Source organism: Hirundo rustica, chromosome 2 (assembly GCF_015227805.2).
Source record: "Hirundo rustica isolate bHirRus1 chromosome 2, bHirRus1.pri.v3, whole genome shotgun sequence".
NCBI lineage: Eukaryota > Metazoa > Chordata > Aves > Passeriformes > Hirundinidae > Hirundo > Hirundo rustica.
The window spans coordinates 54,896,028-54,911,150 of record NC_053451.1 but is presented as its reverse complement, the minus strand read 5'-3'; the positions used below and the strand labels follow the sequence as shown (position 1 = coordinate 54,911,150).

Below are 15,123 nucleotides of genomic sequence, written 5' to 3'. Positions count from 1 at the left end.
ATGGGATTCCCAGATGGCACAAAAGGTTCTGTCTTGTCCTGGTCTCACTGTAAGAGGATGCTCAGCTGTTCAGCACAGGTTGGGTACAAGCCATCAAACCATACAACCAGGATTGCACCCATCAAATTCTTCCCAAAATGCCTCCCAGCAGTGGCAATCCTCTCCATGCACTAGTTCAGTCTCCTTTAGTTGGGACCTATGTAACAACTTGCTGAGAAGAAAAATTAATTACCTTCTGCAGCCAGAGCTGGAGCCAGCAGCAAGGAAGTCAGAATTGATCCATAAACTATAAACTCTTCAAGAGTTACAGCAAAAAGAGTAACCCATGCCAGTTTGATTCTGTGTTAACTACACAAACATTGCAGCCTGGGAGTAATAGTAGAAAGATATTCAGCAGACTCTCTGTGCACTTCCTTTTGAAAACTTTTCATTAGATTCCATGTTTCAAGATGTAACTAAAGCGTAAACTGAAGCACAAAATACCCTTAAAGAAGAAATATGGTATAGCAAGTCTCATCAACAGCTACTGGGAAAGAAGAAAAGGAATGAGAATAGAAGAAGCAAAAAACGCAGAGGAAATAAAAAACACAGGCAATCAAAGACACCTAAGTGACACCTTAAGTTCCAGCAGACTTCTGAAATGGTACTGTCAGAACCTGAGCTGCTTTACAATCAATGTGTGAACTTTTATGCCAGCTAAAATGATCTGCAGCTATTTTTTTCTGGTGCTGGTATGAAGAGAACCATATATTATAGAGAATCCTGGTCACTCATTTTGCAGTTTCAAAAAATACTGTCTTTTTTATTCTGTTTCATAGAAGATGATTAGTGTAAACTTTGCTAGAGTGTATATGAGAAATATGTTTTAAAATAACTTGTAGCAGAAACTCTTTGTACTTTCTGAAGATAGGAAAAAAAATATTTTCACTATCCAAATCCTAACAGATGCATATAGTAGTGAAGTCAGTCTTCACTTAATTTGCAAATGTGAAGTGGCATGTCACACACCACTATAATCTTTCACTCGCAGTATTCACATTTAATGACAAATAGATGGAATTCCATCTTTTCAGACATCCAAAAAATGAGGCCTCTTTCATAATCCTTTTGGCATTTTTCTGCTGAAGTCCTGACACACTCCATATGGTTCTCAATCTGGGAGTTACTATATTAATGTAGTCACTGGAAGAACTTGGTTTATTCCATGATTCTTTAGACAGAGACTACTCCCATGTCTTCTATAAATAAATCTTTACTGCACTTCCATCCCTTTCTGAGTTCTGGGTGTAGGGAGGAGGGTAACAATACACTCCTGAGTTTGGCACATGCTGCAGCCAGGGCAGGTGAACCAATTCATCATCTGACAATTGTGTTAAACTGTTATTGTTTTGAAAGAGCAAAACACTGAATCATAGAAGGAACAGGAGGATAACATGTATTAAGTTATCCAGCCAATCCCTTTTATTGTGTCTCAGGTGTTATGAACTCTGGTACTTCGTCCAGGCTAGTTTTACGACTTCACAACACACCTAAACATATCTTGAACTATTCTTTAACTACTTCACCAGTAGTTAATGTAGTAGTTCACCATACAGACCAAACAAAAGTAATTCTGCTTTGAAGATGTTCAAAAATCTTGGAAAGCTTGTAAGAGGAGAAATTACAGAACAAAATTTTAATGAAAGATCTGCTGGTAAGTTAACCAAACCATTGGGTCATGCCTTCCTGCAGAGTTTTCCCTGCTATGCTGAGCTTGTATCAGCCCAGTACACTGAAAGCACAACTCCTCTTTGCCCCAGCCATCCATGCCCTCTGTTTCTGATACCTGGGTTACAAATGCCTTGTAACTGGCAGCTGGCACTCTTACCATCTGCTAATCTCTTGTTATCCCTTCTTTCAATGTATGGACCTCACTGACTCCCAGCCTCCTCTTTGCAACTCCTACACAAATTCATCTCTTGCAGTTTGCTGTTGCCATACAGCACTAATGCAGCATTTCCAACTCAGTGTTTGCTTCAGTCTCTTCTTTCTACTCGCCTCCCATACCATATAAAAGGTATTTATAGCAATGTCCCCTACATCCAAAATACATAAGTAGACTTTTTGAATAATAAAACCCACTATACAGTTATTTCCACAAGCATCACAGCACTAAGAAGATGAGAAAAGGAAAAGATCTTTGAAAGTATTTGTTTACCAAACAATCACAGATAACAGGTTGAGTGCTAGTGACTCATTCCAGAGCCAAGGGCAGACCAGATGACAGGATATGGGGGAAGCATTAACAATAGGCAATTTGTTGTATGTCAGCATAATTCATTGTAAACAGTACTGCAAAAGCAGATTTTTTTTATAAAAGCACAAGTGTAAATATGCAGGGACTTTACAGGTAAATTCCCCCACTGCCTGTAAAAGTCAGCACCAGAATGACTGTACCAGACACTGGCTGACAAAATGATCATGTGGAGAACTCGGGGAGTGAAAGGGCAAAATCCAAAGGCACAGATGTAAATGGCAGTGAGAGACTTGCATGCCATGCCATGCCCTGCCATAGCACATGACAAGGAAGGAAGCAGATTAAGAACCCTGACTCACAGGAGCAAGCCAAAAGGGCAGGAAGAAAACACTAAACTGGGAGTTAAACTTGTATTTTGTAGCTTAAAAAGCGGAAAACAAACATTTGTTAAGCCAGAAAGGGAAATTACAGTAATCATGCCTCATCAGTTTAAATACAGTCATGTTTATATTAGGCAGCTTATTTCTCAGAAAACAACTGCTTACCTGAAGAGAAGTTCTTACCTGAGCTTCGTACTTGACAGCAGCAGAAAGAAGAGCAATGGCATTCTCTTCACAAATGCCTTGTTTGATCGTTTGCTGGCAAAGCTTTTTCAGTCTGTTTTCTCTATACAGTGTTGCCAAATCTAGCAGCCCTGTGAGAATGTATACAGCTTTAACTATTCTGGTGCAAAATATATTAGTGTCTTTTCAAATTAATCAATCACCCTTTTGTTTTAGGCTGAATTAATCAAAGACTTGCTCTGGCCTCTTTTCCCCTAGATGATATGTGCATTTTTTAAGGTCCCCTACAGACTTATCAAAAAAGGAATCATTTTATTACTATGCAAGTGTTCTGTTCTCTTGTTCTCATTCTGGACATCAATTACTGACTTACATCCTCTTAAATTCATGCAGGGAAGAGCTCCCTTTCCATTCAGGATCAAAAATCGCTACAGCTACTCAAACAAGCAAAGTTTCAGGATGGTATTAGTGCTTTTCTAAATAAAAGCAAGTTCTTAATAAAAGCAACAATGAGTTCTTTCTGAAAACCTTCACCTTTGATCTCATTGCATGCCCACCTCATTCTCCTTGGGCGTGTTTCCTGCTACTGCATCCTTTCTTCCTGACACCTTCCAAACTCAAGATTTAAGTGCTAATGAAACTAAAATTAACAAGCCCTGCTTTCCTTACCCTGTAATGACACACAGATTGAGCTTTTCAAAAACAATAATCTGGAGTAATTTCCATTTATGGCAAATACCTATTGCATCTTCAGGAGGGAGCCTAATGTTGTCTGTATACAGATATTCCAGGAAGGCTCGGTAAACAGGATAAGAAAATTCGCTCATTTCTATAATTTCATCATCATTATTGAGTATGGAGCGAAAATGTTCACACCTACAAAACATGAACAAAGATTGTACACTGTAGAGAGTTAAGCTTGAAAGATGAGCTGCAGCAAGAATTTGGTAAAAAAAAAAAAGATCAGTCCTAACAGACTAAATATACAAGTAGAACCTCTAGCAATGTGCTTTGAGCATGTTCATTTCTTTAAGCCTTGTAAGCCTGATATATATAATTCAGAATTTTATTTCTGTTGTTAATACTTTATGGCAGGCTCCATTTCTACTTACAATATGTACAAGAATTATCTGTCTAGTTTTGATGCCCTTTTCTTAAATACATTATACATAAACAATCAGTTTTATTACCTGTCTTGTAGCAGATAAGGTTTACAATTAACTTAGACATTTCTGAGATTTGACTCTGATTTCTCCAGCATTTCACAATGAAGAGGAAAATTATTAATAATTTTAGATAACATTTATTCCAGTGTCAGAATCCATACACAATTTAGCATTAATCATTACATTCAAGGATTAAATTATTGAAAGTGAAGACACCCAGATCTTTGATCACTTTTTTCTTACAAGTCTGAATACTTTTGTGACAGATACAAACAAGGACAAAGCACTGCCTTTGTAGGTGTAATCTGCAACTTCCAGTTCATAGTAATTTACAATGCACTGTAACTTACTGTTCCCTAAAAAGCATCCTAAAATGCACATTGTTTTCAAGATTTCTGTTGATAAAAATGAACAACTTCACTTCTGATAACTTTTCCTATAACAACCACAATTTAATCATACTTCTTTGTACTACACTAAATTGTAACTCTCCCACATCTGAATTTTCTCTTCTTTTACTCAGACTTTCCTGTAAAAAGTAGGATAGTTTCCTTTTAATGTCTCTGAGACAAAACTACAACATAAAGACAGTATCACTTAAATCCAAATGAAAAATAATTATTTAACTAATGACTTAAGTTCTTCACATTTTACTGATTATTGAAAGAACTTTTTAATCTTAATTTTTGGGGGGCTTTTAATAAAATAATGTAACCTCTTGTCAGATTCATAACAAAATATTAAAGTAATTATCTAGCCTCTGCCACATTTTCTACCACATTCTGGCATTGGGAGAGGCAGACAAAACCTCATTGTTTTGCTTCCCAGAGCCCCACGTTAAGTAGTGGTGACCACGCTATCCATCCAGCACGGATTAGACCTTGGGAATGCTCTGTGCCCCAAGGGCACCACACAAAGTCAGAGAGAAGGTGGTTCACATTGATCCCTGAAAAATTAATAAGCAAATGAAAATAAAAATTGGCTAGCACACACCCTCCAGTCTGCAAAGTATCTTGGAGTGACTCATGCTTTGGAGCGTGCCTCTCCCTGTCACTACTCCTCAGCAGACACAGCCCAGACACCCAGCTGTGGCTGGCTGAACGCAGAGCGGCTAAATCCCATCCGCACACTGGGATGTCTCTGTTCCTGCAGGCAGCGCTGGCCTCGGGCTGCTCCCACTGAGCCGGGTGTCCCCTGACATTTTCCACCACTGCCAGCCAATAACCACCAACAATGGGATCCAGTTCAAGAACAGGAATAGCACAAGATGGAAAGAAGTCCTCATGAGCAGCAAAGAAATGACTAAACAATGAAAAGGAACTTTTACCAGCACTGTGCTCATGACAATGCTCCAGAAGAGGCCAAATGTTGCAAAACAGCTTTTTAAATACTTTGATCCAGTTGCATCGTGACAGTAAAGAAAATATTAATTTTAGAGACTGTGCCTGGTGCTTTATTATTCCTTCCTAGTATTTTGGTAACACCATATATGCAAATCCATTTTAGAATTAGACATACTTCCTTCACAGAATGCCATATAATCTGAGAAAAGTAGAGCAAGAAAAAGGAAATGAGGGAAAGCTACATATGGGCTGATTATCAGGAAAACGAACTTCAGGAATATTTTGGGCATACACAACATTTGGTGTGGTATCTGATAGAGAACACATGGCATTCCAAATGAAGAGGGTGGACTATAGCCACAAGTGTAATGTACAAGCAATGAAACCAGTAAAGGGAAGACAGAAGTAATACAGGTAATCAGAGTAGTAAGAGGAGAGCAGAAAAAAAATCCCAACAAAACAAAGACAAGAATTCACAGGGAATTTTAATTTTATACGCTAATATACAAGAAATCACTAACACGACTCAGGAGCAGAAATAGGAAGATGAAAGTGGTTATAAGCTGAGTGAGCTAGCCAAGCATTTTAAGAAAAAAAAAATAGCAAAGAGGAAAAAATACTGCAACAATGAGGAGGATGAAGCAGAAGCAGTTGGCAAGGCAGTAGAGATCTAAAGCAGTGTCTCTAGAATATCACAGGAGAAACAACATCTGTAGTAACAAATTAATCTCTCTGCATGTCAATAACAATGAGATCATTCTGTAGATCTGCTTATGTCGAATCTCACCATAAAGTGGTCTTAACTTGCAAAAAGTTGTAAAAACAGAAAAAGAAAAGGTCAGCTTAAAAGTCAAACTCACTGATAAGAATGCTTAAAACGCATAGAGAACAAGAAATCTGTCATAAAAGGGGAAAAAAGGTCATCTGGATAGCACCTACAGAAGTTGCTGAAACAATTGAAGGGTCCTGTGGAAGGAAAAGAGTGCCAGGAATAAACACAACCCCCTCCAATCATTCTGGTGGAGGAAGCCAAGCATATAAAGGAGGAAAAAACTGATTTTAACTACTGAGAAGACAGCAGAACAGCAGAAGGGACTGAGCCTTTTCCTCAGAAAAAAAAGGTTATTGGAAATGAAGATCAAGGCCATTTAGGAGCACCAAGGAGGATAAATGTCAGATGGAGGGAAGTGATGGAAAGGCAGGTAATAGAACAAGATGTTTGATAACTACAAAGAGAGTAAGTGAAGAACGGCAGATGAATCCCTGACTCAGGGAAAAGGGAATTTCTTAGAATAAGTCCATAATTTTTTGCAGTGATGACAGCACAGTGGACTACACTACACAATTTAATTTATACAATTTATAGGTTTGTTCCTCACCTAATTTTGAGAAGAACTTTATGAACATGAATGTATTTTCCATCCACTAGGAACTTCAGGTCTGCAGTTTCAGGGTTGTCAAATTCCTTCTTTAGTGACTGGGCTACTGTCAGATGGTCATCAGGCTCTAGAATAAATAGGGGACATATAAAGTAGTAAGCAATACAGATATCTCCCACTACAATATTCTGGATATCTGTCAGCAATTAACAGTCTTAATAAATACATCTCCTTAAGGCTAGTAAAACCCCCCAGCAGCCTATGTGTTCTGTATGGGCCAGAAAAGCAAAAAAAAAAAAAAGGACAGCTTTCTTCAGCCCTTTCTAGTTTCCTGCTCCAAGCAAATATCTCTATTAAAAAACCTGTGAATTCCACTCCTGTGTAACTCATCTGTATAAGGCTAGGGAAAAAAAAAAGTTAACAGTCTCAGAAGTTTACTGCTCCATATGATAGAAAATGCTATCAACCATTAATGAGTACATTATGTCAAATTAAAATTTAGTTATTATAAGATCCTCAAAACATCAATAAAAAAATCATAACAAAATTTTCTGAAATGCTCCCACGAGTAAGCATTATATTACAGCAAAAATCAATCTATTACAGAAACTACATACTGGTTTGCAGTGAAACTGCCCAGTGCAATGTCCCTAAAAGTAAATACAAACACTTACAAGTTTATTCTAAAATAATAGCTTTCCCTAGACTTAATGGTGCTAGAAGCACAGTCTGCATATTCCTGTTTGTGTCAAATGACTGTATATCCCACTGTGTACATGATATTTGCATTATAACTGTTACCAAACAGTTCTGAAAAGTCATCCATTATCTGTATACAAAATTTTTACCTCCTGAACTGATTCAAATCTCCATCACATAGCCTCAGAGAACAATCTTCTTTAATACTACTAAAAAAATAGACAACCCACTCCACCCCAAAATCTCATTCTTAACTGTGACAAATATTTTGTCTTCTTACCAGATAAATACACATTATGGGTTTACACAGATCTTGTGGGTCAGTAATTAGTTGTTCTCTACAGAAAATTACATAAATGCTAGGTCCTGTAACCTATCAGGTTAGAAATTAGAATAGCATTCTGCTGGAAATGGAAAGAACTCTAGAACAAGCTCATCACATACACTTTGATACACTTTGTTTAGCACAGTCATTCTGCATTTCATTTAGAGAATGTCAGGTATATACAATTTGGGTAGGTACAGGTAAAATGGATGTGGGAAAGAAATCCAATATAGTGATGAAAATAAATAAATAAATAAATATTTCTGAAACAATGACACTGTGAAATACTTTGTTAGCTCTTATTTTGTACAATGTGTGGTTTATTTATTCAGACGTCAGCTAGCAAAACAAGTAAGCATTTCAGCAACTAATGCAAAGCTGAAACTCTTCTTCAAAGTTAACTGGCAATCCAGATGTCCACCAAGACTTCTACAGCCATCAGAGGAAAACTGAATATAGGGGGTTCAGCTTTGAAACTCCTAGAGAGAAACGAGATGCTTTTATTTGTTACAGCAGTGAAGGGGGAACCTGAGGAAGGAAATGAAGAGGCAGTTCCCACTGACAAGGCACAAAGCCAAGGAAACGCCTTCGCAGCCAGTGCTAAGAATCATATTAGAAATGTCAGAACTGCCACAAACATGGAGAGAATGGGAATGCCTGGGTGAGGAAGCACCAGAATAAAAAGGACAGAGAAGGGCTGTAAGCATGGCAGATGTCCATGGCATATAGGTCAGCAGATGTGAGATCCCAGGACACAGCTGCCTGAGGATTCTCACCATGCATGTATCAGATGACAAACAACAGTGAGTCAGTCCTGACAGCTTGCCAGGGTGGGACAGGACAAAGAGGCCAGTCACCCTCAGATCCTGGAGTGTGCAAAAAGGCACGACTGAAATCAGCACAAAGGCACCTAACTAAAAACAACCCAGGAGACATGACAAGGGCCTGATAGCCACCATCCTTTATCCTGTGTCATCACAAGGAACCCTGCTCAGACCCCCTGAATAGTGCCAGGATGCTGTAGAGACTACTTGGCACATAGGAAAAAGTGGCTTTGAAAGCGCATCTGAAACTGGCTTTGTTTAAAAGTAAAGTAACCTTTTAAAGTAAGGCTTTGGTACAACGTTGCTACAGTGTTGTAGTGCTATTTCCAGAGGAACCAACTGTGAAGGTCAAAAAACCCCAAGCCCCCCCAAAAACCACACAAGAAACAGACACACAACCCTCCTCGAAGAATGACAAAAACAAAAACCCAAAACCCACAACAGGTCAAAACAAACAAACAAACCCCAAAACCGACAACAACAAAAAAAACCCCAACCCAACAAACCAAACAAAAAACCCAACAACACCCAGCAACTTCACTAGAAACTACCATGGGATTAAATTGTAGCTGAAGAAGGAGTTCTCTGGTAGCCATATTACCACTTACACATATGAAACACATCATTATTGACTACGCTCCCCGGTGTAAATTTTTGTGAGAAACGACATTTAGGCTTCAAACACACGCAACTGTTTTATGAACGAATGATTCTATTTAGGAGGCGCCAGAGTGAAAAAAATATTTCGGCTCACCTACGGAGAGCAGGCGCCACATGACAGCAGGGGTGGCGAAGCAGGCGAACACGTCGTCGGTGCAGGCAAAGTGGGTGAGGTGGGGGAAGGTGACGGACTGCCCCCGGCACTGGCCCCACATGTACACCTGGCCACTCTGTGTCTTGGCCGCCGACGTGTGCGCCGAGTGGCACGCGGCGATCTCCACAACCCTGCAAACAGAAGGAAAGCAAGCAAGTCACTCCCACTAAGAACAAAATGTAGTGAATAAGCCCACTGCCTCCTGTCTTTCTCTAGAGCATGACGTACTTCTAAGCATGCATGTAAGCAAGAATGCTTTCTGGTCATACATAGCAAATTAAAAGGGCTGGCAGTGTTTCTGCAAACAGCGTGCACTGCAAGTTTCTCTCTGGAAAAACACCTTGGGAGCGAGCAGCCCGTGTTGCAGTAGAGCCCTGTGTCTGCTGCAGCACGCACTCCGCTGACCCCTCAGCTCTCTCAAGCAAAGCTATGATGAGTTTCAAGCCTCTGAAGGTGGTGCTGGGCAGTGAGGGGAGTGGCTGTATTAAGCTGTAGAAAACAAATACTTGGAGAAGTTGAAGAAGGAAATGAGAAGGCATTAAAAAAAAATTTAAAAACGCACTTTGGCTTATAATTGAAAGATAATGAAAGTCTTTTTTATGTTTGCTTATTGGTAACAGTTATAAACCAACAAGTTAAATATACTTCTTCTTATTCATATAATTATTATTACTTTTGTTTAAAGGACTTCCATTTTGAAAATTAAAATTTAGAACCAAATAGCACTTAAAGCTGTTTCTAAGTGTCTTTTAGCTAGGCTATGTCTCTAATCCTAAGGTTGATTTAGGACTTCAAAACTCCCACTGTGTACAGCATTACACAATCCACTGTTTTGCAGTCTGAACTACTGCTTGTTTACTTGTGTTCTCAGCTGCCTGGGGATAATGGCAGGGAAACAAGTTCCTTAAAGCTGTATGCAAAAATCTTGCAGGCTTTAGTGAGGCAACATTTTCACTGACACCAAGAATTCATATTCTGACCAACAAAAGGCAAAGGCAGCATGCAACATTCAAACTTGTATTAAATTATAATTGTAACATTTTAACAGTGGCTAAAGTGTCTGGGAAAAAATAATCAGTAACATTTGAAGCAAAACCACAAGTACACACAAAGAAATAGCAATGTTCAAGATCAGGCCATGTCTCATCACCAGAGCAGCGATGCCACTTCCTCACAATGATGTACTCAGACATAGGGTTAAGAGGAACATCTCACTTTCCTTCTTATACACAACAGGAGCCCAAAATCAAGATTTCTGACTATATACATACATGGCTTTACAACAGCAACAGAGAAAACTGTTCCACTGTCCCTCAAGGACCTAGAGAAAAACATTTAACTTGCAAAAATTGAAGCTTAATTTTTAGGCAACAATACCAAGAAACAACTCCTCCCTTTCTCTCTCTCCTGGGTTGTGAGCCAGATTTAATAGCAGAAATTACACAAATTGCAGATGTCCACCCTTCACTTTTTCTGAGTACATTTCTTGTCAAAAGTAGCATATTAAAATACCATTTATATTAACAGACAATAAAGCCTTTATTGCTGATTTCAAGCAATGAAACTACACCACTCAAGGGAAACTGCAATTAAGGCCTCTAAAGTACAGTGTGAGCCAAAGCAGAAAATAGCATATTCAGGCTCAGAATATTCAGTTTCTCTTTCACAGGGATGGTTATGGGGCAGATTCAAGCACTTTCATTGAAATTTCTGTTCACATTTAGCAGATGAACCAATGAAAAAAATTATAGGCTCCTTCTCCCCCCCATCCAAAAAATAGATTAAAAATACCATAATTTTATGTAGTTCTTCTGTGAGTATGTCAACCAATGTCTGATTGCAAGACTGGAAGCATTACCTGTCCTTATCCACAATAACTGTTGTAGGGTAAGACTGGTTACTTTTATTCCCAGTACCTAACTGGCCGTATGAATTGGCTCCCCAGGCATATATCTGACCTTCATCTGTTAGCACTAATGTATGTGCATAGCCACAGGCAACCTATGAGGAATAAGAAAAAGAAGAAAATCTCATTTTTATGTAATAGTAAGTTAATACAGAGAGATGCATCTTATGCTATAGGTTAATGCCATTGATTCGCTACTAGTGTAAAAATTACCAATACGGGTGAGTTTATCAAAAGTGGAAGGAGAGTAGATGAGGTGACTTTGGGGAAAAAAAATTACCAATGAGAAACCCTGACAAATAATGTCAAGAGGAGAGCAAAAAGAATAGCTGGAAACTGAGAAAGTAGGAAAGCTGTATGACAAATTTGAACAATATGCAGAAAAGTGAAGATTGTCTGTCTTGCATTGACCTTGCTCATGGGCAGCTGCTCCAATATGAGTAGCTTTACCACTGGAAAAACAGCTCAGGTCTCCCTGTCTGACCCTCTCATCCCTGATTGACAGCCACACAAAACTGCCCCCTCTCAGTGCCAGCTCTAGTGCACAGAGGACCCTCTGCTGAGATAACTCCTCATCCCTGGAAGCATTCAAGGACAGGTTTGTTAGGGCTCTGAGCTGCCCAGTCTAGTGGAAACTGTCCCTGCCCATGGCAGGAAGTGGAACTGGATGGTTTTTAGGGTCCCTTTCAACCCAGGCCACTCTGTGATTCTCTAAACTTACATCGCTGGAAGAAAACTCTCAGAGTACGATCTGAGAACCACACCAGATAAGCAACAAGAGCAGTCAGCCAGGAAAGAGAGGGAAGAGACAAAACTCTCCATTTTCATGGCAGTACCTAACTGTTATCAACTTATAACCTCTTGTGGAAACCCCCTCCGTCCTGCTAAGCTGCCTCCTCACATTGGATTGTTCAAAAAATCCACTTCATATATGCAGCACATGCCCCACACACAGACAGATACACAGAGGCAACACTACCAGCAACAGTCTTGCTCTGCAGGAGTTAATGTAACTTAGTACAGATGGACGGCTACCAAAACCCAATCTACACTGTTCATAACCAGCTCACCTATCTTTATAGGATCTGCAAAGATACACCACAAACACATACACTCCACATATATTCCATTGACATCCATGAAACATGTGATGTACTTTAAATGAAATAAACCATCAAGTTATTTACTCAGTGGAGATCTACAACATGGTATTGATCAATATCAAGCAAATTAAGTGGATGGAAATAGAATCTAAGCCAAATTTGCTGGAGCATTCACTCTCTAAATAGAAGAATAAATACACGGGAACATAATACTCACTTTATTTTGTTACTATCCAACAGTAGTTGCTAGCAGCAAAGATACTGTCTACATCCTAGGTACTGAATGTGAAATTATGTCATTAAATGAGTTTCTTTTAAAAGACATAAAAAACCCATAGCTTTCCTGAGTAAATGCAATAAATAGGATCCAAAGTTCAAAATGCTCTTTCAAATTTTCACTAGGCTACAAAACCAATGCGTTCTAACAGCTTGTATCATTTTCCTGACGGTATCTTCTGTTTTGCATGAATCAAATAAAAACTTTCAGTATCAGTTCTACAGTCACTTTAAATATTTGCTATTAGCCAAAAGAAGTCATCAGTTTGCTAGTTACACTAGTGGCAGCCCTGCTATTTGGTAAAGTGCAGTAACCTCCAAAGGTCAAGACTAACTGTGGAATCATACCAAATGTTAGCCAAATGCAGTGGGAGGCAATTTGTTCAGGCTCCAAGCATCAGTAAGTCACTGTGGCTGGAGTGCAATTCTAAAATGAAATTCAGTCTGCAAGACAGACAAAACGTTAAACTGCAGCATTTTTCCAGAAAAAAAAAGGCAGGGGTTAATGAAGAATGTAATACCCTAGAAAGACTCTGCTCTTTACTAAAATAACAGCAATAATTTTAAAATCAACTTTCACAGGAAACAAAGAACAAAACACCCCCAAACATTTCTTTCTAATGGTCTAGTCCTCTTTAAGTAAAATCCTGACCTCACTGAAGTCAATGGCAAAATTCCCACTGAACTCCACAGGATCAGAGTTTCTCCCTTGTTGACAGGGGTCCATTTTAGGACACATGGTTTTTTATTCTGATGTCCCTTTGAACAAAGGACATATCCTTCAAAGGCAGCCTCTGCTGACCCCTTGCAGAGGTTCCTGGAGGGTTTGAGGCGGAGCAGCACAGACGTACCCGCTGCACACGAATGCCCTGCAGGGCTGCGATCCGGCACGGCGTGGGCTGATTGCCGCTGCTGCCCAGCCCCAGCTGGCCATTCCCATTGTACCCCCAGACATAGACCTTGAAACAGAGACAGGGACTTTTAGCTCTTTGCTACCATTCACTTCTTTTTTGTTTTGTTTTAGGTAAACACAAACATCTTCACACATGTACCTGCCTATATAAACACATATACACACACACACGTTTTTCTTTAAAATGCCAGTAATGTGCTCATCTAGAATTGTTAACTTCCACATTTGTGCTCTTTTGGGGTTAGATCATGTAGGACTACAATATTTCAACATGAAGAACAGAAAATCAAAGATTCACATGGCAGCTCGCCAGCACAGAGCAAATCCAGCATAATACTTCCGTTTCTCAAAGAGCTGATTTCTCATTCCAAAGTCTTCTAACAGAAAACACACTAGAACAAGCATAAAATGGAAGCTATGCACAACACTTTGAGTAGGCAGTTTTATGCCAAACATAAGAAAGAGGGAAAATACTGAGCTCTGATAATTCCAGTGACGTATGTTTTACTGCAGTCAACACTACTTAGTTCTAAACTCAAGTGTCTGAAGAAATAGAGCCAGCAAGATGTACACTGCCCAATATCATCAGCTCACATGAACAAAATCAAGTACTCTACAACCTCCTTGTATCTTTGCAAAGAGGATTAAAAAAGTATGAGAGAGATTCAAGAGGTAGTCCAGTACAACAAATATACGCAATGTACTTTTGTTTTCTCTTAAGATGTGTGAATATGAGCACTGAAAATTAAAATATCATTCAGTGATTATTCTCACATTCACCAGTTATTCTCACACACAATACTTCAGATTCTAGTACAGACAATAATTTGTCTACGAATGCTAAAGACAGCAGCGGTATAGTAACAAAGGTTTTTATGAGCAGTATAAGCATCTAGACTTGAGAGAGTCTGGAAAAGAAAACTTCCTTTCTGAATAATAGCTCATTACTAACAACTTTGAAATTATCTACATGCCAAGTTATTACATGAAGTGAAATTCAGTCCAAATATTCACTTGAAATTTCTTACCTCTCCATTTTCCACCACAGCCATAGAGCACATCTGTCCACAAGCTATATTAACGACTATTTTATTCTGCAGGCAGCTGGTAACTCTGCGAGGAATTGGTTGATTTGCTGTTGAACCAGATCCAACCTGGCCCGAGTTATTATAACCCCATGTGTATACCTGTTGCAAAAGAATTGTCATCAAAGGTGGCTTTATAATATACAGCTCATAGTACACACGCAAGAGAGGAAAAAGCCATATGAATAAAAAAAAATAATTTTTTATGTGAATGTATTGTTTTACAGACCTAGGAAGACACATAGGTTTACAACTGAACCATTTCTAACAAAAATATGCCAATCTAAGTATTTAAATATTTTATTCTTTTTATGTTCTTCTACTCAAAAGTAAGAGTGGATGAGGGCTGCAGTTAATGCTGGAAGAATCCATTGCTACTTTTCCAGAACCCAAACCAGAACAGCTAAGCAGCACAAATGGCACCTCAAGGCAAATTCCAGGAAACTTTTTACTTTGGCAGGTAGAATTCCTTACAGTTAATGTGATTTACA

At 39.0% G+C, this 15,123-nt stretch overlaps 1 protein-coding gene across 9 annotated transcripts in view; it reads right to left on the bottom strand.

Moving 5' to 3' along the window:
- Positions 1-15,123, bottom strand: part of RCBTB2 (RCC1 and BTB domain containing protein 2) — a 32,395-nt gene that overhangs the window by 4,175 nt on the left and 13,097 nt on the right. For 8 of the 9 annotated variants that reach the window (XM_040055034.2, XM_040055037.2, XM_040055035.2 and 5 more), the window contains 7 exons: positions 14,576-14,734; positions 13,486-13,593; positions 11,208-11,350; positions 9,290-9,480; positions 6,688-6,814; positions 3,539-3,675; positions 2,800-2,930 (listed from right to left, as the gene is read on the bottom strand). In XM_040055034.2, coding sequence (XP_039910968.1) covers positions 2,800-2,930; positions 3,539-3,675; positions 6,688-6,814; positions 9,290-9,480; positions 11,208-11,350; positions 13,486-13,593; positions 14,576-14,734 — 996 coding nt within the window. The remainder of the gene's footprint in view (positions 1-2,799; positions 2,931-3,538; positions 3,676-6,687; positions 6,815-9,289; positions 9,481-11,207; positions 11,351-13,485; positions 13,594-14,575; positions 14,735-15,123) is intronic. The other variant, XM_040055040.2, reaches the window with a different exon arrangement.